Raw genomic sequence first — 24,863 nt, 5'->3', positions numbered from 1 at the left:
TTCTACCATTTGCTTCTCATTTGGCAAAGTTCCATTTATCTGAAGGATGTGAAGAATCTGGGCTCTCCTCTGGCATTTGGTTGGGTGTAATTTTTTAGGAGCAGTGTTTGCCAGGGAAGAGAAAGACCAGATCCTGTAATTTCTGTTCCTGTGCTCCAGGCAGTTCACCCTCAGCTCTGCACTGAAGACACACACGCTTGAAGTAAATCTTCTCCCACCTCCTCCCATCCCACGCCCCATCCCCAAAATACCTACGTTTCTGTCTGCCTTAAATCACAAACAAGTTAACATTGTTCTAAGTAGGCCTTCTCCTAGAGGGTTGTGTCACTGCAGTGTTTTTCCCCACAGGGGATGTATGTCTTCTGCTCACATCTCAGATCAGCTTTAGTGGGAGGCACAAAAATGTGAGAACAGGCCGTTTTCCTGACGCCAGTCACTGCTTTTCCAAATGCTCTGGAGGGCTGTCTAACTATGCAGTAGACAGAAGAGAATCTACCCATCTGAGACATCTCATGATCTCTTTCTCATCCAGGCATTGATTCCAGCTCTGAAACGTGTATTTTATGTCCATTCAATTTGCTACTGGTGTGGTTACATTTTTTTGGGATATTTGGATCAGCGACTTGAGCAGCCTTGTTTAGTTGCTCTCTTTTCTTCTGTTTCTTGTATCAGAGCTGTTGCCTTTCAGCCTGTTCATCACCAGAGCAGTTAGAAATCCCCTGGGGACACTCCACAGAAGGAACTGTCCAGGATCAGTCAAAGCTGTTCCTCTGCAGAGGCTCCTGCTTTGCTTCCCCAGGGCACTGGGATGCAAGGTGGATGTTGAGTTTGGGTTGTTGATTTGCTGCGATGTGGCAAAGTCAATGCACTGCTGGCAGCAGCAGCTCTGTTTGATGCAATCCACAGGCTGCTGAAGCAGTTTGTTGGTTTGTTTTCTACTTTTATGCATAGGCCATTTTTTCTTTAAGTGAATTTAGGTAGTGTGGGTTACTCCAGACTTAATTGTGCTGTCTCTTGATTGTGCCAATTGGTTTGCTGTATTAGAACTCCCTTTAGAAGTTGTGCAAGTTGCTAAAATTAGACCTTAGATATGTCCATAAGTAATCTTTCAAAGCATAATTACAAAAAAGCAATTTGTCTTGCATTCCCTTACTGTTAGATCACAAAAGGGATACACCAGAAGTGTATTTTTAGGTAATGTCATATTTAAATACCTGAGCAGGGGCTGGTGAGAAAAAGTCTGATCATCTTAAATCACATTGTAATTAAGGGTTTAACTGGGAGGTGTTTCAAAAGAAAGAATTAAAGCACCTTTGATCTGGATCTAGAAGAGACCAAAAGATTCCAAAAGCCAGCCATGACTAGGGCTATTTGCTCTGGCTTTAGGTACATTCCTTCAAGGGCAGGGGTATCTACCAGTTGGATAAATCTTTGGTTAAATGACTAAACTTCTGGACTCAAGGAATTAAGAGAGGTGCATTTCTTTGGGAGGTTGTTCCATGGATGAGGTATCAGTATGGCAGAACAGATCCTGGGCACAAAGGCCCTGGCAGGTCTGCAGAAAGAATGACACTGGTTTAATAGTTGGACTCAATGATCTTAGAGGTCTTTTCCAACCTAAATTATTCTATGATTCTCTGTCAGTCAGCAGGATTCAAGTTTGGGAGAGAGGATTGAGGTATAGAACGCGGATCTCTTCAGTACAAGTTGCAGAGTTAATCCTGGGTTTTCAGTATCCATGTGCTTTTTCCAAGCCCTGTGAGGTCCTGCCCCAGCTTAGTGAAAGTTGCTCTGCAGAATATTTCTCACCCACCCATACCACTGGTTTTCAAGTACATAAGTTTCCAGCTGCAGAGTGTTGTATGTTTTCTAATCACAAAAACATGGTTTTGGAGGGGCAGTTCTCTTGGTGGTAAAAATCAGACACTTTACATCTTTACTTCAGGTGAACTAGCCAGGCATTGGCTGGAGTTCTGTTTGCTGGGTCTCTGAGCTCCAAAGTCCTGCTGAAAATCGTACAAACATTTTGAACTTGTTTCTCACCACTCACATGGGCATTTCTGCCTATGAATCCATCATCAGCTTAATAGAACAGAACCTAATTTTGTGTAATGTAGCAACTGGGAGATGTGCCAGAGTGTGTTAACATTTCAGCTGGTATTTCAGAGTCAGTCAGTTTGCACAGCAGCTCCATTTCTGGCACATAAAGGGGTTATATACAGAAATACACACACATTTGGAATTTACACATACACAGACAAACAGCTGAAAAAATCACCAATATCTTTACAGCCAGTCTCAGTTCCAGAGTCTGTAACTACCAATTGCAGTAAGATTGTCTTAACTGGTTTTCAAACCTGGTCTAGAGGTAAAGGAAAGGTGTGCTTTGTTGTCATTTATAAGTTTGGGAACATCCAAACTTTGATTCTACTTGTGCTGTGAATGCAAAGAGGAAGATACATTTTACAGTACATAAAATCAAGATCCTGTCCCCTGATTTGAGGGAAATACAGAATTATTTTGGTGAATGGATTGGTTTTTTTTTTCCTTCCAACTGTCTGTACTGAGGTTTGCTGTGGTTTTGTTGCACTTTGTTTTCTTTCCCTTCCAGCAAAGGTCAATGAACAGACATCTCTGGAAAAAAAAACAAAAGCAAAACCAAAACACAAACGTTTTGCAAATAAGGCACTGCAATATTACTGATTTCTGTAAGTCTTTCTATCTTTTGGTTTGGATATAAAAGGGAAAGGGTGAATGTTTCTGTTTAATTTAGTTTGTTGATCACCCTCTTTGACTGACATGCCACCCTGCCAGGTTTCCTCCTAGTGTGTATCAGGTGTCTCAGCAGAGATATTTGAGGGTCACTGTGTTTTCTGAATACAGTTTATGGGCTTTTTTTAAAAAAAAAATCTATTTATCTGTGAAGATCAGAAAGTTGTACTTCCCTTGGAGCATTGGAAATAACCCAGAGGGAAAAGTCAACCAGTCCAGGTCAGGGCAGTTCTGCCTTTGGGCTTGTGGCAAGCAGAAAACTCACAGTGGAGCCCAAGGGAGTTTTAAATGGAAATGGAGTATGGAAAAGGACTAAGATTTGGTAGGGGCAGTGCAGTCAGACTGATGGGTAATCAGTTTACAAAAATGAAGGAGGTTTTCCAATGTCAAACTCAGCCATTGGGTCTGAGACACAGGTGAGTTCTGTATGTTTTTCAGATGCTGCCTGATAAAGTAATGGTAATTTTTCCCCATCAATGTTTTTATGGTATCCCACACTGTCATAGAGGTTGAAGGTATGGCTCAGAAATGCTGGGCAAAAAAGATTAATATTTTAATCATGGACTGAATTGATTTAACAACATTTTAAATAGACATCTCTGCAGAGTTCTTTGCAATCTAGAGGAGACAAGAACTTTTAGAAGAACTTTTCGAACTTGCAGAAATCTGCTGATCTGTCAGAGAGGCCTGTGGAAGTGTTGGCCATCCCACTGGTGTTCCAGCACAGGCAGTGCCATCCCCATCCTTTCCTCCCACTGAAGGTTCACCAGACAAGAAGTGGTTCTGTTTGTTTGATCTGAAGTCTGTTTGCTTAGTTTTGTTTAGTCTTATATTCCTGAGTTCTAGCAACTATAAATGCCTGCAAACAATATAATAATGGCATGTCTAATAAATAATAAATACAGTTCTCACTGTATTTGTTGTGTAAAACAAAACAAATACTGAAAGAATTCTCAGCTTATTGAAACTTGGGGAATTCCCAAAGTGAGAATAACAAATACATCTTGCTGTGTTCCTGAAGGGGGCTGCATTTCCTGTTAAATGTGGTACCTGTTTAACTACCTATAAAAAGTTAATACACATATAGGTTAATCTATATAAGTCTATTGGATAGAAGTGTAAACATAATGATAAAAAATTGTTTAATTGATTAAGAGATGAGAAACGACTAGCATTTGTTGGCCATTGCATTTAAAGGCTCTAGTTCTAAGTTTGTAAGTTTTAAGTTTGGTTTGTAAAGAATTCTTATTCTAGGACTGTGTCCCAAAGTTGAATAAGATGATGTGTAAAATTGATACAAAACTTTTCCTCAACCATCATGTTTTTAGCACTGTGAACAAGCTCAGAGTCTTTGTATTTTCCTACCTTTCCAGAGTGTAATTCTGGTGAGCTTCCTCCAGCATCTTGTTTTCAGTGTTATCTTTAACATTCCTCTACTTGAGCACATCCTGGGGGGGATGAACACAAAAAACATGTTGGAGGCCAAGAGGCTGGAAAGCAGCTTTGCAGACCTTTGGAGGTCCTGGTGGAGCATCTGGGACTGGGATGGAAGAGCATGAAGAGCCCCATCAGCACTGGAGAAGCCACATGTGGTGTGTCCAGCTTAGCCCCAGCCCAGTAAGGGAGACATGGAGGCAGCATCAGTAATGATTAAGGGGGGGGAACGTGTGCCATTATGAGAAGAGGCTGAAAGAGCTGGGACTCCAGATTGCCCAGTTGGGAGGAGAGGAGGCCCAGGTGGATCTTATCCATGTTTATAAAGGCCAGGTGGGAGGGGATAAAGAAGACAGAGTGAGATTCTTCTTAGAGGTGGTAAGTGGCAATGATCACTAACTGAATTAACAAGAAATTTTGTTTAAATGTAGGGAAAATGATTTTTACTCTAAATATGTAGTCCAAAGGGATGTCTCTTTGTGGGGGTATTCAAACCTGACTCATCAAGATCTTGAGCAACCTGCTCTGTCTGACCCTGCTCTGCAGAGGCCCCTTCCAGCTCAGTTGCTGTGTCATGATTGCCTGCAAAGAGGAGAAAGGCAAATGAAAGGACACCAGGTAAAGGACTGATAATAGTTTTTATTCTCTTTTAACTCTGAATTTTTCATCCCTGTAGCGAGGCCTTCTCAATGAAATTTTGAGGAGTAAACTCCCCATACACTTACTCTGATTGGAAAGAAATTAAAAGTGCAAAGGGCCTGTAAACCTTGATATCTCTGCCTCAAAAAAAATCAGGATTGTATTGTTGAACATTTTTTTTTAATTATCATTATTTGGCAGTGTTAACCTCCAAACTCTTACCATTTTTCATAGAAGATAAAGTTTATGCATACATAAATATGGAAAACTATTGGGGTCACCCTTTGTCAGGGTAAGGTAGATCAGCTTTGTGGGGGTCAGAGGAGGCAGAGACAGCTCAGGCTGCAGTGGGATCAGAGGCTCATTGAAGAGAAAGGACTTGATTTGGAGGAACACCTTCACTTTTACCTACTCCTGTATCCAACCTGCCAGCACACTATTGGTCACTGGTTCACCTCACATAGATGGAAAGATTCTACTGGCCACAAAGCATCTCATATTGTACAGGTGGTTCTCTGGTCCTTAAGGATGAACTCATCAGTCACCTCAGACCTTAAGAGATCCCCACACACACACACTGTCACCCCCACAGAAAACTGCAGTGAGATTGCCTTATTTTAAGACTAGATGGCTTTAAGGGGAGAGATTTGCTTTAGTTAAATTGCCTCTGGGTTACCACCTCCTTCCTAAGCTTTTCATCAGAGAGCCTGCAGGAGCCAGTGTTATTCATCCATGTGTTATACAGAATTATTGTGTGCTGTGCTACTACAGCAAACAGATTTGGTGCTTCCCCTTGGAGTCAGCAGTGAGGAAACTGAGACCCTCTTTCCACTGTCTTATACCAGGGAAAGAAGGTCTAAATTGTGACTATTTCAATTAAATTACTGCTTGAGTTACTCTAAGAATTAGGTTCTTCCTACTTTTTTCATGTTAAATTAATTAGAACACTCTAAAGGAAGAGTGGCCATTTTGGGATTTGAACTGATCTGAAGAACTTATTTTATAAACCAGTTTACATTAGACTAGTACAGTTTTATTGTGGAGACAGATCACTTATGTTTAAAGATGTATTTGGGCTTCACAGCTGTAAGAACTCTGTAAGCTCTACAATATTAACTGCTGTCCCAAGAGAACTTGTCTGCAGCTTTATCTGTAATTTCTAAGTACCATGTTCAGGTGGGTCTGGTTCACCAGGGAGGGTAACAAACTCATTTGTCCAGGTTAGGCTGGAGGGGCCCTGGGGCAAAGCAAGCAAAGTGAAAACCCTGTACAGGGTAGGTGGGAACACAGGGGTTAAGTCATAGAATCATAGATTAAATTGGGTTGGAAAAGACCTCTGAGATCATCAAGTCCAACCCTTGGTCCAACTCCAGTCCCTTTACCAGATCATGGCACTCAGTGCCACGGCCAAGCTCAGTTGAAAACCCTCCAAGGATGGGGAATCCACCCCCTCTCTGGGCAGCCCATTCCAATGCCTGAGCACTCTCTCTGCAAAGAATTTTTTCTGCTCTCCACCTTCAGTTTCCCCTGGCAGAGCTTGAGCCCATCGTGCCCCCTTGTCCTACTGCTGAGTGCCTGGGAGAAGAGACCAACCCCCACCTGGCCAGAACTTCCCTTCAGGGAGTTATAGGATGTTTACTCCATGCCTTTTTGATAATAAAATAGATTTTCTTTTAATCACTAAAAGCACACTGTAACAGCTTTAAATGTATGTTTGTTTGGCTCTTAAGGACTTGAAGGCTTTTAAACCAAGACCTGAACGGTGCAGCTGCAAATAGTGGTAGGAAGTGAGTTCAGCTTGGATGAGACGACATTAGTACTAAATCAGTTCCCAGGTGTTCTGTGCTGGCACATCTCCTGGCAGCAGGAGAGGAGCAAAGGGGATGTGTTGGAACAAGAGACTTCTTCCAGCTCTGTCCTCAGTTCAACACAGCAATTCCACACAATTCAGATAGGGTGCAGATAGGGACAATAAATAAATAAATAAATCAGAATATAAAGAGGAGTCGGTGTACCTGATGTAGAAAGAAATGCAGAGCAAACATAGGGGGCTTTTTGCTGGCTACATTCCAGCTGGAGATGTCACTATTTTCCTAATAACTGTAGAAAATTACTATCCTTCTCAACTGAGAGACTAAACCTGAGTTCTGGCCTCTCCACAATTCAGTTGTGCACTTGTAAAAAGTTGATTTCTTTCTCTGGCAGGCACTTTTCATAGAGGAGGCTTAGAGAATAACCACCTCTGAATGCAAACCAAGGCATCTTATGCACAGCTAATATTATAATAACAAAACCCCCAATCTACCCTTGTTTCACCTCAGGCTTCCCTAGAAAAGCAGTAGTTTGGTTATCAGGACTCCTCTCCTTTTACCTTTTGTATTTCTAAAACCCAGAAAGCAGAACATGTAACCTGTTTAATCATCTTGCTTAATCATTTAACCCATAGGTAAACAGATGGCTGCAATAACTCTGTGCTTCTGTTTAGCAGTATCAGGCTGGAGGTTAATTTGGTAATCCTTTTTTTCTCTCTCTCATCTTTTTCTGGATTAATGAATAAGAACATGGTAAAAACATATCAAGCAGATACTCTCTTCAGGTGTAAACACACAGCTCAGGATGTTACATCTAATGAATCAAATTCAATTTACTCCACTGTCTTAAATGGACTAGCTGTCAAATCCAGCAGGTTTGAAATACAGAAGGTGTGTGTTTTTTTAAGGGGAAGGTAACCAATAAGGCACTGTGGAGTTATTGCAAGGGGCCAGGATGAAAGATATTCAAACACCTTGAGAACAAAAGTGAGCACGTGGTACAGAAATTAGGATCACTGGGAGTCTTACAGGGCAGATGTAGCTGGTTTGTAACACCTTGATCTACATATGTCATTGAAGACTTCAAGCCACGTGTTACTTTCAGCTTGAAAGGTTAAATATTTGCAACAGAGAAAGAATCAGTCAATTTTTCAGTGCTGGTGTAAGCAAAGACTCGTTTGACTCCTAGAAAGACTTGTTAAAACCTCCTCAGAACTAGAATTTTATTTGCCTGAAATCTGTCGCTTCAAGGGAATAAATTCAGCCCCAAGCTTTGTTTCAGTGGAACTTTGATGCTATTTATATGTGCAGCCTTTATTCTGTTAGGCTGCACTGTCTTCAGCAACTGGCAAACGATGTGTGATGCTCCCTGCTTAAATAAAATCCATATTTAGAGAGGTTTGTGCACTTTACGATGTATATCCCAAGGCAAGTCCCTTAAGTGGATCTGTCTTCTAAGAGAGACAATTTGAGAAAGCCACAGATGTTTGGGAGATGATATATGTCTTTCTTTCCCTCTGGTCCTTATAAAAAGGACAAGGAGATAGACTTATTAAAAGTGAGCAAATGACATGATGCAGGGAGCCTGTGGTTCACTGACTGTTATTACAGCTGTGCCCCATTATGTGCTGAATACCCAGGACATGCTTGCTTTTTTGAATGACATTTATCTTTGGAGTTTCAAACATTCCTGGCATAAAGAAAGATTTTACGCTTTTCAAATGTGTTTTACAGTTCAGCCCAGAGGCTATTCAAGGATCATTTTAACTCAATAAAACCCCTCCTTTAGGGATATAAAAGGGAAGTGTTTTAACAATGTCACTCCATGCATAGCCTGTTATTAGCTGGAGATGTTCTGCCTGCAAAGCCTTTGATCCCTTTTCCCCTGGATGTCAGGGAAGCTCTGCTGAAGCTTCAAAGGCTGTGACATGCACTGGTCTCTTCACTGTGAATGTTCATGACCTCAGAGAAAGTTCACAGGTGAAGTTTGTGGCTCAGTGTTCTTCCCTTCCAGTGCTTTTAGTTACCTGTTCCACATGTCATGATGAAATTATATCCTGCAGTCAGATAATGGTTTTCTCTATTTGCTCCTATTAGTCTTTAACATAAGGTTGTTCTCATTTGGTATCTTAGTTTGGGAAAATAGTGAAAATAAAGAAATGTAGAAATGCAGGATGCTTAGCCCTCAGTTGAATAATGTCCCTTAGACTTCTGGTTCTCTCTGTTATCTGTTATTACTTATCACAGAGGGAAATAGTCTGTGTTCTTCTTGATTGTAAATAGAGCAGTCAACTTGTTTGCTTCTTGAAGCAATTCCAGTTTGCGGTTGGAGACGGCTGGGAAAAAAAGATGCTTCTTTGGGTTTGGGGACTATTCCTGCAATAGGAATTATTAACTTCATAATTATTGTTTTTAAAAGCATCCAGATATAAAATCAAATGATAGTTTCAAAGTTAGGCACCTCTGCATGTTACAGTCTTCACACAAGTGCAGCTTTGGTTTTACTCACATTAACTATGTAAGCTGATTTGAGCCTGAGGATGTATCATCCTGACCTTGTTCTGAAAATTAAAGACTTTGGTGCTTCTTACTAGTGCCAACTTTGCAGTTTTGAGAAGTGACCATGCTCAGAATTTGTAAGCTTGACTTCAGATATCCCTCAAGGAGTTGTATTGCTTTATTTTACTGTTCTTCAGTGTCAACTTCTACAGCAGACTATGTGTGAATGTGTTTTCTTTCTGGCATCCTTTATAGTAAACTATACCTCTGTATACATTAAAAAATATTTTAAACCAAAGGAAAATCTTAAATCGTCACAAAACCCAAAATAATATGAAAAAATATTAATATCTTTCAAGTCTTTTCCACCAGAAGTTGTTCTCTCCTGGTTAACTTTCACAAAAAATAATTTTTCCAAATGACTGGGCAAGAAATTTGAGAAATATTTCTTTTCATATTGTGTTCTGACCAAGTTGAAAAGACTCTGATGGAACTCAGTGACAGACCAATTCAGGAGCTCTTGGTGATTACTTACAAGGAGAGAAATATTTTATATCATAAATTACTTATTCGAGGGCAATTGTCTTCTCCAGTTTTGAAAACTGGCATTTTTAGAGATAGTTCTTAAGTATATTTTTACATCATGAGTGGGATTCTCTGGTTGAGGGAATAATTAAACTTTTCCAGAAAGGGAAAGGCTACTCATCATCTGACCTTTGATTCACCATGAGCAGAGTGAATAAATTCTTCATTCCCAAATTTCTCCCCAGGAAGCATAAGGCTCTGACATCCTATAAGGTAATACAACAAAAGGGGAGGGAAGGCAAAGCAAAACTGTTTATTTAAACTGATCCAATCTTAACACATTCAGTGAGAAACACGAAGTATTGCAAAGCTCCCACCAGCACCATCTCAGCAGAGAACAGAAAGAATAACATTTGTGTTCCGAGTACCTTTGGGCTGAATCCTTAGGAAAGCACATCCAGCAATTGTCTGCTCTCTGAAAGAACAGCTGTGAACACCATGGCACCAGAATTTTCGGTTTCTGAAGCAAGTGCCTTGTGCAGCCTGACACTTCCCAAATGGACACGGCATTTCCATGATTTATTATACATGTGTTAAACACATGAGCAAATCAAACATTTTGTTTGCTCTGTGGAAGGCATTTGCTATCTCTTTTATAAAAAGAGGGAGAAATCAAAGCATGAATGTGCTGTACTTAATGAAGTTTGCTTTTAATTTAGAATTCACTTGTAAAAGTGAGAAATGATCGCTAATAATCACTTGTCCAGTGCCAGCTGCTGCCCAGAAGGTTCCTTTCTCTGCACTCGAGAGTGAAATCAAGCAGCTGCCTTTTAGTGTAATTCCTGCTGAAGCTGCTTGTTTTCCCCTTTCAGTTCCTGCTGCCTTTCCTCCCCAGCACCTGCGAAATGCCTGCACCACTCTGGGGTCTGGAAGCACAGGCTGCAGTCCAGCAGTTTCCAGATGCATTTGGGCACTTCTGCCAGAATGCTGGCAGCCAGCCATTAAAATAGCCATGGATAAACGAGGCTTTGGAATTGCCCTGCTTGTGGGAGAAGTGTGCACAGCTTGGTGTCATCCTGAGCTGGTCTGCTTCTATTTGTCTGGGAACTTTTGTCCTACATCTTTCTTTTCACACTTTGAGATAGATATAGATAGATACAGATATGGATGATAGAGATAGATAGATAGATAGATAGATAGATAGATAGATAGATAGATAGATAGATAGATAGCTGATGGATGTAAATGCCCAGAGCTTGATAGCCCTCTTGCAGAAACTGGGAACCTTTCTCACCCCCTTCCTTAGGATTGGATCCTACTGCAGTCCAACCTGGATCCTGGATCTTCTCCCAGGCAGTCAGCAACAGGACAAGGGAGGGGGCACAGGCTCAAGCTCTGCCAGGGGAAATTGAAGTTGGAGAGCAGAAGGCAATTCTTTGCAGAGAGAGTGCTCAGGCAGTGGAATGGGCTGCCCAGAGAGGGGGTGGATTCCCCATCCCTGGAGGTTTTTCAACTGGGACTGGCCGTGGCACTGAGTGCCATGATCTGGTAAAGGGACTGGAGTTGGACCAAGGGTTGGACTTGATGATCTCGGAGGTGTTTCCCAATCCAGTCCATTCTATAATTCTGTGATTCTTTGCTGTTGGGATGATTGGACTCCCCAGTGCTTGGCTCCTGGTGGCAAAAGGGCACATCACCTTCCGGCTGATGGTCACCTAATGATGTTACAGAATCAGGTGACATTTTACAGCCCAAGCCATAAAAACATATGGAGCCTGCTCAGCTGAAGGAGGAGGTGCAGGAACACAAACACAGGGACTGTGCTGTTTTAACTATGTGGCCTGGAGATTAAAGGGCTGTGTCTGCACACACATTGAAGTGCTGGGGTAATTGAGTCTGGGAGAGGAGCATGGAGGGTTTAGCAGGTTTCCAAAGTGTTGTTAAAGTGTGACTGTTTCCTCCTCCTCCTGCCTCCTGGGAGGCACCTGGGGAGCCCAGTGCTGGCTGGGCCTTCTTGGAATATGCCTGTGGGATCAGGAATGTGGGATCAGACTTGCTTGCTTCAGCACAACCTCAGAGAGGGAGGCAGAGCCTTTAACTGCAAAGAAAGTGAATAGTAATGCAATCAGGTTTAAAACAATGCAGGTCCTGCTTTCTGTGAACAGGCTTCTCTCATAAACCCTTTAGATACACTAATCCACAGAACAGATGTTGGAGATGGTGAAGAATCCAAGTACAAGCAAAGCTGTTCATGCAGACATCATGTCATGGAGGTGTGACATCATTATGTTGATTAGCAAGTCATTATTTAGGACTCTGCCACAAGCTGAATGCTGATTGGTAGTGGAAGGGAGGGAAAAACCTAAAGATGGAAAAGCTGGTGCTTTTGTGTGAGTCAAGCTGTGTATGTGCAGAGTTATAAGGAGAGCAGGCCAAGCCATGCAGGGGTGCCTTGCACCAGGGGGAGTTCTCTCACGTGTCCTGACTCTGAGGATGTGACTCCAGTATTGTAGAGAAAATGCCTGTAAGTGAGAGATCAGTTTGTTCATTCAAACAGGAGAGTTTTGTGGTTTGGATGCCAGTCCTCTAAGACTTACAGGTTTGGGTCCCAGTGGATCCTGCTGTCAGAGAATGCAGATGTAATTTTCAAGTTATGATCTTTATTTACTGCTCTTGTTCCAATATTACCTCCTAGGGACATCACAGACATTAAAGAAAATTTATATGTCATATCAAATTACAATATTATGATTAGATAATAAAAGCATCAGTTTTCTAAAGGAAGGAAAGGGAACAAGCCTTCCATTTGTTCAGCAGGGCAGAAATTGGAAGATTGGGTAATACAGTCCATTCTGCTGGCTCAGGTTTGTCCTTGGTCACAATCTTTCAGCATAGTTTGAAATATTTTGCTCCCCTGGGCAAAGCACATTTTACTCTTGGTTTCAAGCAAAAGCTGGAGGCGAGCTGTGAGTCATTTTAGAATGAAATCCTTTCCTTAAATTTAATTTGTGATCTAGAGACCTAAGCAAGAAACAAAACAGACCCTAAATGTTTCAGCAGTTGTACACACATGGCTTCCCAAAGTTAATACTGAGCTCTCTCTGTCACAGGACGTGGAATTCGCTTCTAGTACAAATATCCATCTGTAAGCCAGTCACATATGAAAACAATAACCAAGAAGAAGGAAAAAGTCAATAAGGAAATTTATATATACCTGCTATTAAACTGGAGGAAAACAAATGTTCTGTTGGGGTCAGTTTTGCTGGGAAATCAATTTGAGGCAAGTTTTATTGTCATCTCTGTTAGATCCTTCATGTTATTTGCTTGCACCTTTCATAGCCACAGCTGAGGAGGTTTTTGCACTTGTGAGCTCCTGGATCTCTGTGTTTGTCACCTTCTCAACACCCACAGTTCCAGCTGTCACAAATGCTGCCTGAGGACACTGAGAGCTCAAAGAACATTTCCCCTTTGAACTCCAGGGAGTTTGGAGTGTTTGCATTAACTGCTTGAAGCACCAGCAAATGCACAGGCATTGCATGAGACTGCTGAGACCAAACCTCTTAATGTGTGGCCACACAAGCCTGAAGTTTGTTATAAAAAAACACAGCTCTTATTCGAGTGAAGAAGTTGAGAGCACTAATATATTAATCCAAGTACCAATAAAAATGTAAATACGTGACATGGGATTGATTAAAAATATCACTGAAACAGCATTTATTCATCTTATTCTAAAAGACTACTCTCCTTAAGTTTTACCTTTAAATGCATGTTTTCTAATTGATAAACTGATTTAACCTTTCTGATACTTGAATATAGTTTTTAAAACTTCAGTTAATCCTAAAAAGCTTGTTAATGTCTCATTATTTTCTAACCCATACTGCAAACTTTGTTTTGTTGGTGCAAAATGCAGACATTAAAAATATTTGTTCTTGTATTCTGTTCTTGCACAATATGATTATCTATTAATTTCAGACAGAAAAATCGTGGAACTTCAGTGACAAAATGGCTATCTCAAATATTAAGTACTTCTGTTCCTTTTTGTAGCCTGGTTTTGAATTCAGTCTCATCCTATTGCAGTTATTAATTCTTTCAGAAAACAGGAAACTCTTGGTTGTCTCTTTCTCATCTGGAAGATTAAAGTCTATGCATGGCTGTGCATGGTGATGCCTTCACTCTTTCATGGTTTATAATGTTAACTTCCTTTAACTATGATTTTTCTCTTTGATGGATTTTCAGACTCTTCCAATTAAACAGTAAAATACAGTACTTGAGCTGCTCTGGTGCTACAAAATGTAAATTAAGGCTGACTTCTGCTTAGACACTATTTAGAACACAGCTGAAGTTTTGCATTGTGTTCTGGGAATGCATGCAAAAATAAATTCATTCTAAGGTTCAAAGACCAAGTTGTTCCTCCCAACTGCACCTCAGCCCTGGGCTGGGGACCATAGACAAGTTATTTTAACTCTTATTGTATCTTAAATCCATTGATTGCAGTAGATTTATGCATAAACTTGGAAGTCATCTGCACAAGATATTTTCTTCTACTGGCTTCAAGACTTCACAATCCTTTTCAAAGCTACCTACCTAAGAGGTAGAGCAGAAAACCAGAAAAGATTGCAGCAAGATTTAAAACTTTGGCAGTCCAACTTCTCCCAGACCAGCAAAGAAAGGCTGTGCCATGTTCTGTACTGTTTTTTTTTTTTTTTTACATTTTATCTCATTTTGGTGTGGGATTAAAGGTGCCTGAATGTTCCCCTGGTTATTCCTCTCCCCCCATTTGCTCATGTGGGGGGGGGTGTTGTCTCTTCCAGACACTCTGGATAATTTTTAAGCAGCTTTGGGAGCCCTAGGGATTAGAGAAGGTATATGAATGTTTTATAATGTTATTGATAATTGTGCAGCAGATGCTTTTCTAATAAACTGCTGGGAGATAAGTTACTGGGAGCATCTGCAGAGATGTGTGCAAATGAGCTCAAAGTAATTAATACTGTGTTGGAAGAAAGCTTGTTTTAAAGCATATCTGTATTGGAGCATGTAAGACTATTCCAGCCTACCCTGAGAATCTGTTAGAGCACAAATTACCATAATTTATTAGAGGGAAAGCCATTTCTGTTAATCATGTATTAATTATTCATAAAATCAGTATTAATGTTACCTTAATGGGAAGTGTTACCAGCTGGGGTGCTGGGCTTGGCCATCTACTCACATACTAAAAAAAGATGAATAGCTTGACTTAAAAAGAAGACATAAAAATGACTTATGAGAGCATAAAAGCAGCAAGTATGAGTATACAAGAGAACATAGAGCTGGCTGTGGTGGAGGAGTTCAGCCTGCTAAGCACTTTGTGTCTTGGCTCCAGCACTAGTTTGTGCCTGAGTGGAATTCAAGTGCAATTACTGAAGGGTGTTAATTACAAACCAGGCCTGTGTACTTTCCCCTAATGCTTTTCAGCTCTTCACCAACATAGATCTGGTGCTTCTGAGTAAAACAGACTCTTTCCGTTTTGATGGAAAAAATAAACCCCAGCAACTGATTTTTACTAATTTAACTTCAGGATGAATTCTTCCTGTTGCAGGGGGAAAAAAAAAAGGCAACTTTTTGGTATTTTCCAAAAGCTGTTGTGAAATACGAAAATGCTGCTCAGAGAATGTGTCCAAGCCAGAATGAATGTGAAAGTGTGTATATGTGTATATCTATATTTTATTTTTTATTTCCTCCTGGCTGTTGCAAGTTCTCTTGCAGAAATGAAAACCCAAAGAGAAAAAGCACTGGCTAAAAAATGTGAATATATTATGCCTGTAAAGTGCAGTTAGTTTTATATGAACAGCAAAAGCTTTATAAGATTCAGTTGATATTAAATTGTTTAGATCAGCTCTAGAGCTTTTTTATTAGGATAGCAAAATGTTGAACTTATAAACACATTTTCTTTACATGTTAAGATAAAAGGCCCTTTATTAGGAAAAGATTTTTTTTTAGATGACAGTTACAACCTTTGGTGTGTGATCTCTAAGATAAAATCTGATGTACTTTGGCCAAAGCTGTGGAAAAGAAGCATTTGGAGTGGGAAGCCAAACCAAAAGAAACAGAAAAAAATAAATTTTAAAAAATTGTATGGCTTTCAGTGAGTCCAGGAAACCTGGACCTGGTCTTGGAACAGCACATAGAGCTGGGTGGTCTAAAACTGAACTGATGTTCAGGGATCTGAGATAATTATGATTGTGTGTCTGCGTTTCATTGATGGTATCTCCAAGTAGTGGGTGGTGGGTGAGTCTGTGGTGTGCAATCAGTTCTCATGCCTAACTCCGATGGCTACATCTAAAAAATTGGGTTATTTTGCAGTTTGGATTTTATTTTTTAATTCAGATTTCATTTTCAAAGAAATGTGGTAAAGCAGAGCTATGTGTGGGAGCAATTTTTATCTGGAAAGCTCACCCAATGATGTTCTAAAAGAGGCTGTATTCTGCAGTGAGCTGATGGTTATTACTGGCCATGGATACCAGGAGCAACTTGGACATAATGCACCCCAGCACCATTTTCCACTTGCATCTGCAAATGTTATCAGAGTTCTGCAGTCTGGTAATGATAATACCTGAACATTATAACAAATAGGTAGTACTGCTGGTTTGTTCTGTATTTTGAAAGTATTTCATTGCTTCCCCTGTAGTAGCAGATCAAAACCATCTGTTGTTGCCACTGGTCCTGCAGTCCAATGGAAGATCTCAGCTCATTTTCCACAAGCCCAGTGTGCTCCAAGATGTGTGTACCAGGACTGTGATCCAGCTGCTCACTGTTGATACAAGTCCAGACCTTTGCTCATGAGTCTTTTAAATGGAAACCACACTCTTTGCCAAGAATTGGAACAGAGATAAATTCAATTTGCTTTTCTCTCTCCCGTCCCTCCTCTCCCCCTCCCCTCTGCAGCTCCATCCCCCATCACAGTCATAAGGAAGGACAGGACATCCAGGAACAGTGTGTCTCTCTCCTGGCAAGAACCTGAACATCCAAATGGGATCATCTTGGACTATGAGGTCAAATACTACGAAAAGGTGGGAAGAAAGATCCAAGGGGAGGTTTTTGTCCTGGCAATAGTTAATGACATTATTGCATCTTGCCTGTGTTAAGGATTCAGAAACTTCCCCATTCACTCATTGTCTCAAAGACATTAAGTGTTGAAACTGTTTAACTTTTGGCAATAAGGACATCATGAAAACACGAAATGAAATTGTTGAGTTGTGTTGTCTACCAAATGCAGCCCCAAACATCAGAGCAAACATGGGAAAAGGAAATAATACAGTCAGCTCCTTTCTTTTCTTATTTTATTGAGTACATTTTGCTTGCTCAGTTCTGTTATGCTGTCAGTGTTCATACACTGATCTGTCAGTGTCCACGTGCTGGTGGCACAAACAGCTTTTGCACAGTAAGTATTGGGAAAATGATGGATTATCTTTTGGGCTGATTTCCACTATGAAAATCCCCACTTTTCAGTAATATCTGAATTCTTCACAAATTGTAAGTAAATAACTAAATTGTTTGAGAAACAGACACTTTAACAGGCAAAGCAAAAAAATTAATTCCTGACTTCCCTTGGGCAGGCTGGTGTTCATTCACCCCCAGGAAATCTGGGCTCCATCACTTGTGGTGGTGGCTTGGGAAGACAAATCATGCCAAACATCCTCCCCTGCCTTCTTTTCCCCCAGGTTTCTATGCTGAGCAAGACCCCATGTTGTAGTATGGGATGTCCCTGTGTTCAGTTATATCAGCTGTCCTGGCTGTGTCCTCCCAAATTCCTGTGCACCTCAAACCTCCTCCCTGGTTGGGTAGTGTAGGAGTCAGGAAAGGCTTGGACATTGTGGAAATGTGCTTAGCAATAACAAAAACATCTCTCTATTATCAAACCTCTCTGTTTGCAGTGCAAATCCAAAAGCACCTCCTTGATTCTCTGAAGAAAATTAATTCTACCCCAGTCAAAAACAGAACAGGTGATCTCTCAGGTTTTAGTTGCTCCAAAGGGAGAGACTTTTTTTCCCCCTGTTCTGTGCATTCAGTTCATTTTAATTAAATCACCAATAAGTTTTATTGGTGTGTTTGTTGATTTTGGATGTTTTGATCATGGTTCTACACAGAAATTGGGGTTTTCTCTCAGCTCCCAGTGCTGTTTGTGTGCACAGAACCTGCAGCTGCTGTTCCCACCGGGTGCATCCACTCCTAGGGAGCAACCACCCCTTCTTATGAGGCTGATCTTGCACATGTGTTTCTTCCCTTTGAAGTCTGTAATCAGGAGTTCAGATGCACCAGACACTTTTCTTTTAAACCAGAGAGCCAACTGACTGACAGTGGGAGCCAGACCATTTAGAGCAAAAGGCTTTTAAAAACCCAACCTTCTGGCACCAGGGTTTTTAAAGTGTGTTCTGGAGTCCCAAGCCTATTTCTCAGGGTTTACAAGGGAAGAAAAAAGACAAGTGTGTTCTCAGGAGACTTTAATCTATTGTCCTTTTAAGCTTTGCAAATTATAATAGGTATAAAATTAATGTTCTGTTAAGCTTACCTGAGGCCAGAGCAGCCTATTCTGGACTGTTGCACTTCATTCCTTCCCCAAACACCACTGGAAGATGCTTCCTTTGAGTCTGAGATCTCTAAGCATCCCTCCCTCCCTCCTCTTTTCTTTTTAAACCACTCCAATCTGTTTGCTTTTCTGCTTCAGAAATCCTCTTGGTTGTGCTCATCAGAACCCCCACCACTGCTAAGTGGAAATTGCTGGGAATTAAACCCTTCCCATTTAGCAATCTGGGTATTTCTCCTCACAAGTCATATCTGATTGCTGGGAGATGGTTTACATTGAGCCATTCTATTCCATCCTACCTGGTTTTAGTTGTCATTCCTTTTGTAATCTCTTAGAAATTAATAGATAGAGCATTAATGGAGTAATACAGGTCAGCCCAATTCTCTCATAGCTCTTGTTTGTGAAATTATTTTGTTTGGCTGTTCTTAAGTTTGAAAGAATATGTGATATTTATGGCCAACTTCGTGTTAAAGGCACTTAAGATGTTAAAATAGGTTTGGAATAAGGATAGATGTCATGTATCTAAGTTATGATATTGTGTAGTTTTACTAAGGCATTGGCATAAAATAAGTGGAAAATCTTTATTGTCTGCAAGAGATGTTAAACAACCTGTTCAGTTGGGGTTTTTTTTCATCAGTGGTTGCACTTGTGTAGCTGAGAGAGTAGAGCTTTATATGTTTCTAGAGAAATTAGAAACTGCAGTTTTGGAAAACTATTCTAACTTTTTGGAATGAATCATAGAATGGTTTGGGGTGGAAGGGACCTTAAAGAACATCAAATTCCATAGCAGGGACACTTCCCACTGGACCACATTGCCCAAAGCCTCATTCAACCTGGCCTTGGACACTTCATAGAATTACAAACTGAGAGTGGCAGTTTTTCAGACTCAGCATTTGAAATAAAATTGTATTTTTTTGGTAAATATCTGTAGAACCTGATTCTGAAGCCTTAGTCACTATTTATTTGAAACATTTAAAAGAAATAAAATCTTCCTTCAGAGGGGTGCTGTATGGAACTTCCAGGCATTTGTGTCATGGTAAGGCATAACATTTTATTTTAAGTTAATGGTACTAAATGACACCCCAGTTTAGTCCATCCCTATAATGCTGTGTTGAATTCTAAGTGGCCATCAAAGCACACAAATAACAAAGCCATGTTTTTTTCTTACATGAGCCACGTACTTTGTTTCCTCCTTGTCCTTGTTCACAGAATTATGTTCTCTTGAAGGAGTATCTTGTCATGTAAAGATACAGGGAAAAAAAGCCATCTCCTAAATACCACTCATAAACTATTAATTGTTTCAATTAAAAAGGCTGCTTACAATCATGCCAACTAAATCCCACGCACTTTATTAATGTGAAGTCTTTTAGCAATGAGAGGCTGCAACTCATTGCTTGCAGAAGAGATTTGCTTTTGTAGAAATTGTGTGCTCAGTAAACTGGTTAAAACCTACACAGAGCTCTGCACTTTGTAGCCTTTCTGAGGCTGATAAAGTAAATTATATGCAAATGCATTTTGCTGCTTTTAAACTCTTATCATTCTGGTGTTGAGTGTAGGTAGGCTGGGTGTGCTCCATGAGATTTGTAGGAAATGTATCAATGAAGATTCCACATCTGGCACTAAGGGAAGCAGTATCAGGATTGTGGCTTCCTCCTAAAGATCTGGAGTCAGGTTTTGGCCTCTCAAGTGTACATGAAGCTGATGGAAAAAATGTTATATAATATAAGCATTTTATGTGCTTATCTGAAAGAGAACATACCATTCACTCTCACGAGTATTGCCACTATAAATTTAAAATTTCTTCAGACTGTGTCTTTTATGAGACGTATTATAAATTATAAAATGTCATCTGCAAATGAGACACCACCAGTAGTGGGTTTTGCTTCCCAGTAAAGATTGTGTCTGGTAAGCTATGCAGAAAGACTCAGGAAGAATGTACTTTATGCATCCAAGTTCAAATTTCTCATCAGTGTTTGATTGAGGTCCTGCCTTGCAAAGCCCAACTCTCCCTTTTTGTGTATTCTTTCTGCTTCTTGCAGCTGTAGTGCTGTATCTCTGGAGTTCCACTTTATCCCCAGGAAAGATAAACTCCAGCTTTTATGTGGTGTTTCGCTGATTTGATTACTAGGAACATAAAAAATGACTTACAAAATATGTGTGTAAAAAGCTTCCCATAAACTGAGATACCGTGACATCCTCCATCCCATTGTTTTAATCGTTTATTTTCCGAGTTCCACTGTGGATTATTAACAGACAGGGCCATGACTATATTTTCCCTTGCACGTTTGTATCTGCCCCAGAAAGAAATGTTTGCATTTCATAAAAGCAGCCTGAAGCAAGATCAAAATGAATGTCCAGTCATAGCATACACAAAAGATTTTGTGTTTTAAAGACAAGATTATGATGTCTTTGAAATTAAAATAGCTGCCTACATGCAACTGAATGATGAGATAAGGGAAGCCTGCAAATTATAATACTGGGCCTTTGTTAGTTTAAAAATAAATAACTTTGTGCAAGCCTATTAGCTCTTTAGAATGTCTTCCTGTTAATTTTCTCCCATGAATTTACAACAGAAAACTTTGTAGAGAATTATTGGGAAACTCAGAGGAGGTCCAATGCTCGTTCCCTTTTTATTGTTGGCATGCAAAGAAAATGGGCCACAGTAAACATTTTTATAGCCATTCTTTGAAGACAAGGTCGAGCTCATCCTATCTGAGGCTTTGATTTTGGAGGTTCACTTTTAGACACAGCCTTAGCTGCTTTTTCTGATTTTTTTCCTTGTTTTGTCCCGTCCTTTTCCGGTTTTTTGTCCTTTCCTTTTCCCCTTTTTTTGTCCCTTTCTTTTCCCTTTTTTTTTTGTCCTTTCCTTTTTCCTGGTTTTGCCCTTTTCCTGGTTTTGCCCTTTTCCTGGTTTTGCCCTCTTCCTTTTTGTTTTGCCCTCTTCCTTTTTGTTTTGCCCTCTTCCTTTTTGTTTTGCCCTCTTCCTTTTTGTTTTGCCCTCTTCCTTTTTGTTTTGCCCTCTTCCTTTTTTTTTTCTTTCCTTTTCCATTGTTTGTCCCGTCCTTTTCCCTCTCCCCCCTGGCCCCCCCCATTTTTTCCTTTCACTGGGATTTCTCATGTGCATAATGTTGAAAATTAAGTGGAGATTCTGCCAATTCCCCTAACGATGGTGTAAATGTTTTTTTTTCTTTATATGAGATTGCCAAGAACAGGGTCCTTGGGCTTCAGTGAGACAAAGTGAGCAGTTTCTGATCTCCACCTCCCACCTTAGATTAGCCCAACTTTATTCCTGCAGTCAGCCCTGCAGAGTAAACCCACTAAACCAACTCCAGGCACTTGAACTTTACACATGAAGGTGAAGTGGCTTTGGCAATGAGTGTGTTGAGTATTTTCCAACCTCTCTACTTGTGCATTGGCACTCCAGTGTTGTCAAAGCTGAAATGTCAGACCCTCCCAAGCTAATGCAATGCCATAAAAAAAAAAAGAAATAGTGGGAATTAGGTGAGATTCTCTGCATCCGACGTGCCTTAACTCAGCTTGGGTTTTCAAACAGGCCAAACTCAATGGGTTTAGTGTTTTGCAGAGTGTTCAAAGTGAAAGGACAGCACATGAAATCCCCAGCACCTCCAGAATGAAAAAGTCCATAGTGGGGAAGCTAAACAATTGAGATTCTCACAGTTTCCCACATGTGTGGCTGCTGTCCAAGGTTTTTTTTGAGACAGTTCCAGCTGCCATGTTGAGGAAGCCAAAAATGCTCTTTTGGTACAGGATGGCTTTAATAAAATAAGCAATACCTCAGGCTCCAAGTGCATGCTTAAATTTTAAGATTATGTGCTTACAGCAGGACTGAGACATACTTTTATCAGAATTAGCTTTTTACATGGTGTGAAGTGTATCCAAACCTACTAAATTACAAAACACTCCTCCTCTTATGTTCTATAAAAAGTCATTATGTCAGAAATAGGTGACTATTAGGCAGAGTGTGGTTGTGAGGAGTGAGTTCAGTGAGGTTTTGCCCAAATGAGGATGGATGCATCAATCTCATAGTTTTTATGGCATAATAGAAGACCAGTTAAATTTGCCTTTTTACTGAGCTGAGGTCTCCGAGTGGAGTTTCTCTTCTGACTGTTAGGAAGGCCTTGTAAAAGGCAAGGCAGTAAAAACTGTATCCTGCAAACACCTCTGCAGGGCCCTAAAATGTCTAAGTTGGCCTGTTACAATTTCCAGTTCAGTGCAGTAGGCAAACATTATGTACAATTTTTAAATAATATTTTAGTAATTTTCTTTTTGCCTTACAGACTATGGACATAATTATACACCTGTTTAATAAATTGTCATGTACTCAGCATGCCTAGATTGAATTTACAGCATAAGGCCATAGAAGTTCTAATGGTTTAGATTTCTTGCTAAAATATGATTGAAAATGAATGTTTGTACAAGCATTTATCAGGCTATAATATTCCGAAATTGGCCTTTTTTCTCCCCAGGTCATTTGTAGTAATTTAGTGTCCACCACCTCTAATTTCTGTTTTTAGGGTGTGGTTTTAATCTGATAATTTCTTTTTTTCAAAAGCAGGAACAAGAGACAAGCTACACTATCCTGAGAGCCAAAGGCACCAATGTGACCATCAGTGGCCTCAAACCTGACACCACTTATGTCTTCCAAATCCGAGCCCGAACTGCAGCTGGATATGGGACCAACAGCCGCAAGTTTGAATTTGAGACCAGCCCAGACTGTATGTGTTTGTTCAAATGGTTTACACTGACATCCTGCCCACTTTCTCACTGGTTTGAATGGCTGCTCTCACTCCTTTTCTAGTTTAGGAAATACGTCTCATAACTATTTATGGTGTGTCTTTCTGGGTAGCATGGCTGTATAACTTTATATTTTGTCATTAAACTTGAAACATGCTATAAAGATTGTACCATAACCATCACAGGTGGTATTTTCTTCCATTCCCTACCCTACTTCTACCTCATGCCAGAATTGATACCTTGCTAGACCAGGGCTCTTGGTGAGAGAGGAAGTTTGATAGCAAAACAGATTCACAGCCTCACAGTGCTCCAAATTTATGGCCTGAACCCCCTGGACTATAAACCTCTGCTCCCAGAGAATTGGTGTTATATTGGTCCCTTGGTGCTGTGGGTTGGTGGAACTCTGTATGTTACTGCAGAGCATTGCTGATGTCTCCTGGGTAGCCTCGAGAGAAAACTAAAATGCACAGGCTGGGAAGGATGTTAATTCAGTTGAGTAGCTGGGCAGGAAGTTGAGCTGTTTGTGTTCCTTCTCTCTGTCGTGGCATTTTTGGGTGGTCCTGGGTAATTATTCAGTAGACTGGCACTCTTTTTTTTAATACATCGATAGTAACATTAGTTAAGTAATGACCTTGATAAGCTAAAAAGCCACAGAAAAATAACTGCTAAGAGAAAGTTTTGTATTCTGATAGCAGCAAGGTATTTCTTGACAATGTTGGAGGCACAGCCAGTTCATACTGGGCAAAAACTTGCCTAACTTGTTTGTGTAAAATAACCCATTATAAAATAGCCATTTAAGGTCATAGTTAACACCTTCTAATTTCCATATTAATAACTGGGCGAAATCTTGGGGGGGGGCTTTTCTTTTGCCTTTGAATTTTGGTAGTGGTCTCCTGACTTCATCCCTCGGGGTGGTCTTGAAGCATCTTCATCACTGTTGGACTTCTGCCTTTTCTATGGTCAGTGACATGACCCGTCAAACTTGTAAAACCTTGGCTCTAACCCTACAAAATCTTGGATTCTTACCATTTTATCCTATTGAAATGTCCAGCTTAGTTTAACGTATGACTTCCAATCTATGGTAAGCTGGTTTCTATAATTACTAGATGGTCTGTACCAGAACAAAGCTGCTCTAGGACTTCGTGCTGTTCAGCGGCCCTGCCGTGCAAACAACATTTTGCAAAGCAGCATTAGAAATTCCACAAAACTAGGGGTTTTCTTGGTCTCTTTTCTCTTTCAGCCTTATAGATGTTCTTTACAAGTTCTGATATTGTATCAGAAAGGCTCTTTAAATAGAGTTCATAGTCTTAAATGTTGCTTTCCCACCACTTGGTATTATATGGTTAATCAGACGCTCTCTTTGCTGCAGCTCAAAGTGGCTTAATGCATGAAAAAGTCAGGCTTTGCTTAGATGCCCAGTTACTGATACAGGCTGATGATAAATAATCAAAGACTGTTTGCTTTGTGGAAAGTCAGACTTTCACAGGAGATTCATATCTGCTGTTCAGATTTATAACACAGCTAAGCACAATAATTCTGATTACAGTCTCATAAGGTTTATCATGTACTCACGACAAGGCTTGAGAACTCATGGGCTGGGAAGTGCTCTGCTAAAAGCAGCATGTTCTACCAGGAAGAGCAGTGTCAAACCAAATGGTCTCTCACTTGGATTGCCTGTGTTTTTGTGATAGGTTTTGTATCTCATCCCTATTTCTTCCTCCCCAACCTCAGCTCTTATTCTGAAAAGCAAACAAGCTTCATGTTTCAAGAAATAGTTACAAATTGCTGTCCTGGAGACTGGAAGCTTTGGCATCCTAGTTGAAACTAGAACTCAAGCTGGGACAAACAATTGCAGTAAGGAGAAAAAT

The 24,863-nt window shown here is 40.3% G+C and overlaps 1 protein-coding gene across 2 annotated transcripts in view; it reads left to right on the top strand.

Annotated features, from left to right (window-relative positions):
- The window catches only part of EPHA3 (EPH receptor A3), a 209,107-nt gene that overhangs the window by 139,658 nt on the left and 44,586 nt on the right, over positions 1 to 24,863 (top strand). Inside the window, exons 6-7 of one of the 2 annotated variants that reach the window (XM_071564309.1) lie at positions 16,602 to 16,726; positions 22,817 to 22,976. In XM_071564309.1, the coding sequence (XP_071420410.1) occupies positions 16,602 to 16,726; positions 22,817 to 22,976 (285 nt within the window). Of the gene's footprint in view, positions 1 to 16,601; positions 16,727 to 22,813; positions 22,977 to 24,863 lie in introns of both variants that reach the window. The other variant, XM_071564300.1, reaches the window with a different exon arrangement.

Source organism: Pithys albifrons, chromosome 1 (genome assembly GCF_047495875.1).
Source record: "Pithys albifrons albifrons isolate INPA30051 chromosome 1, PitAlb_v1, whole genome shotgun sequence".
In the NCBI taxonomy this organism is placed as follows: domain Eukaryota; kingdom Metazoa; phylum Chordata; class Aves; order Passeriformes; family Thamnophilidae; genus Pithys; species Pithys albifrons.
This window is presented reverse-complemented; position numbering and strand designations above follow the sequence as displayed.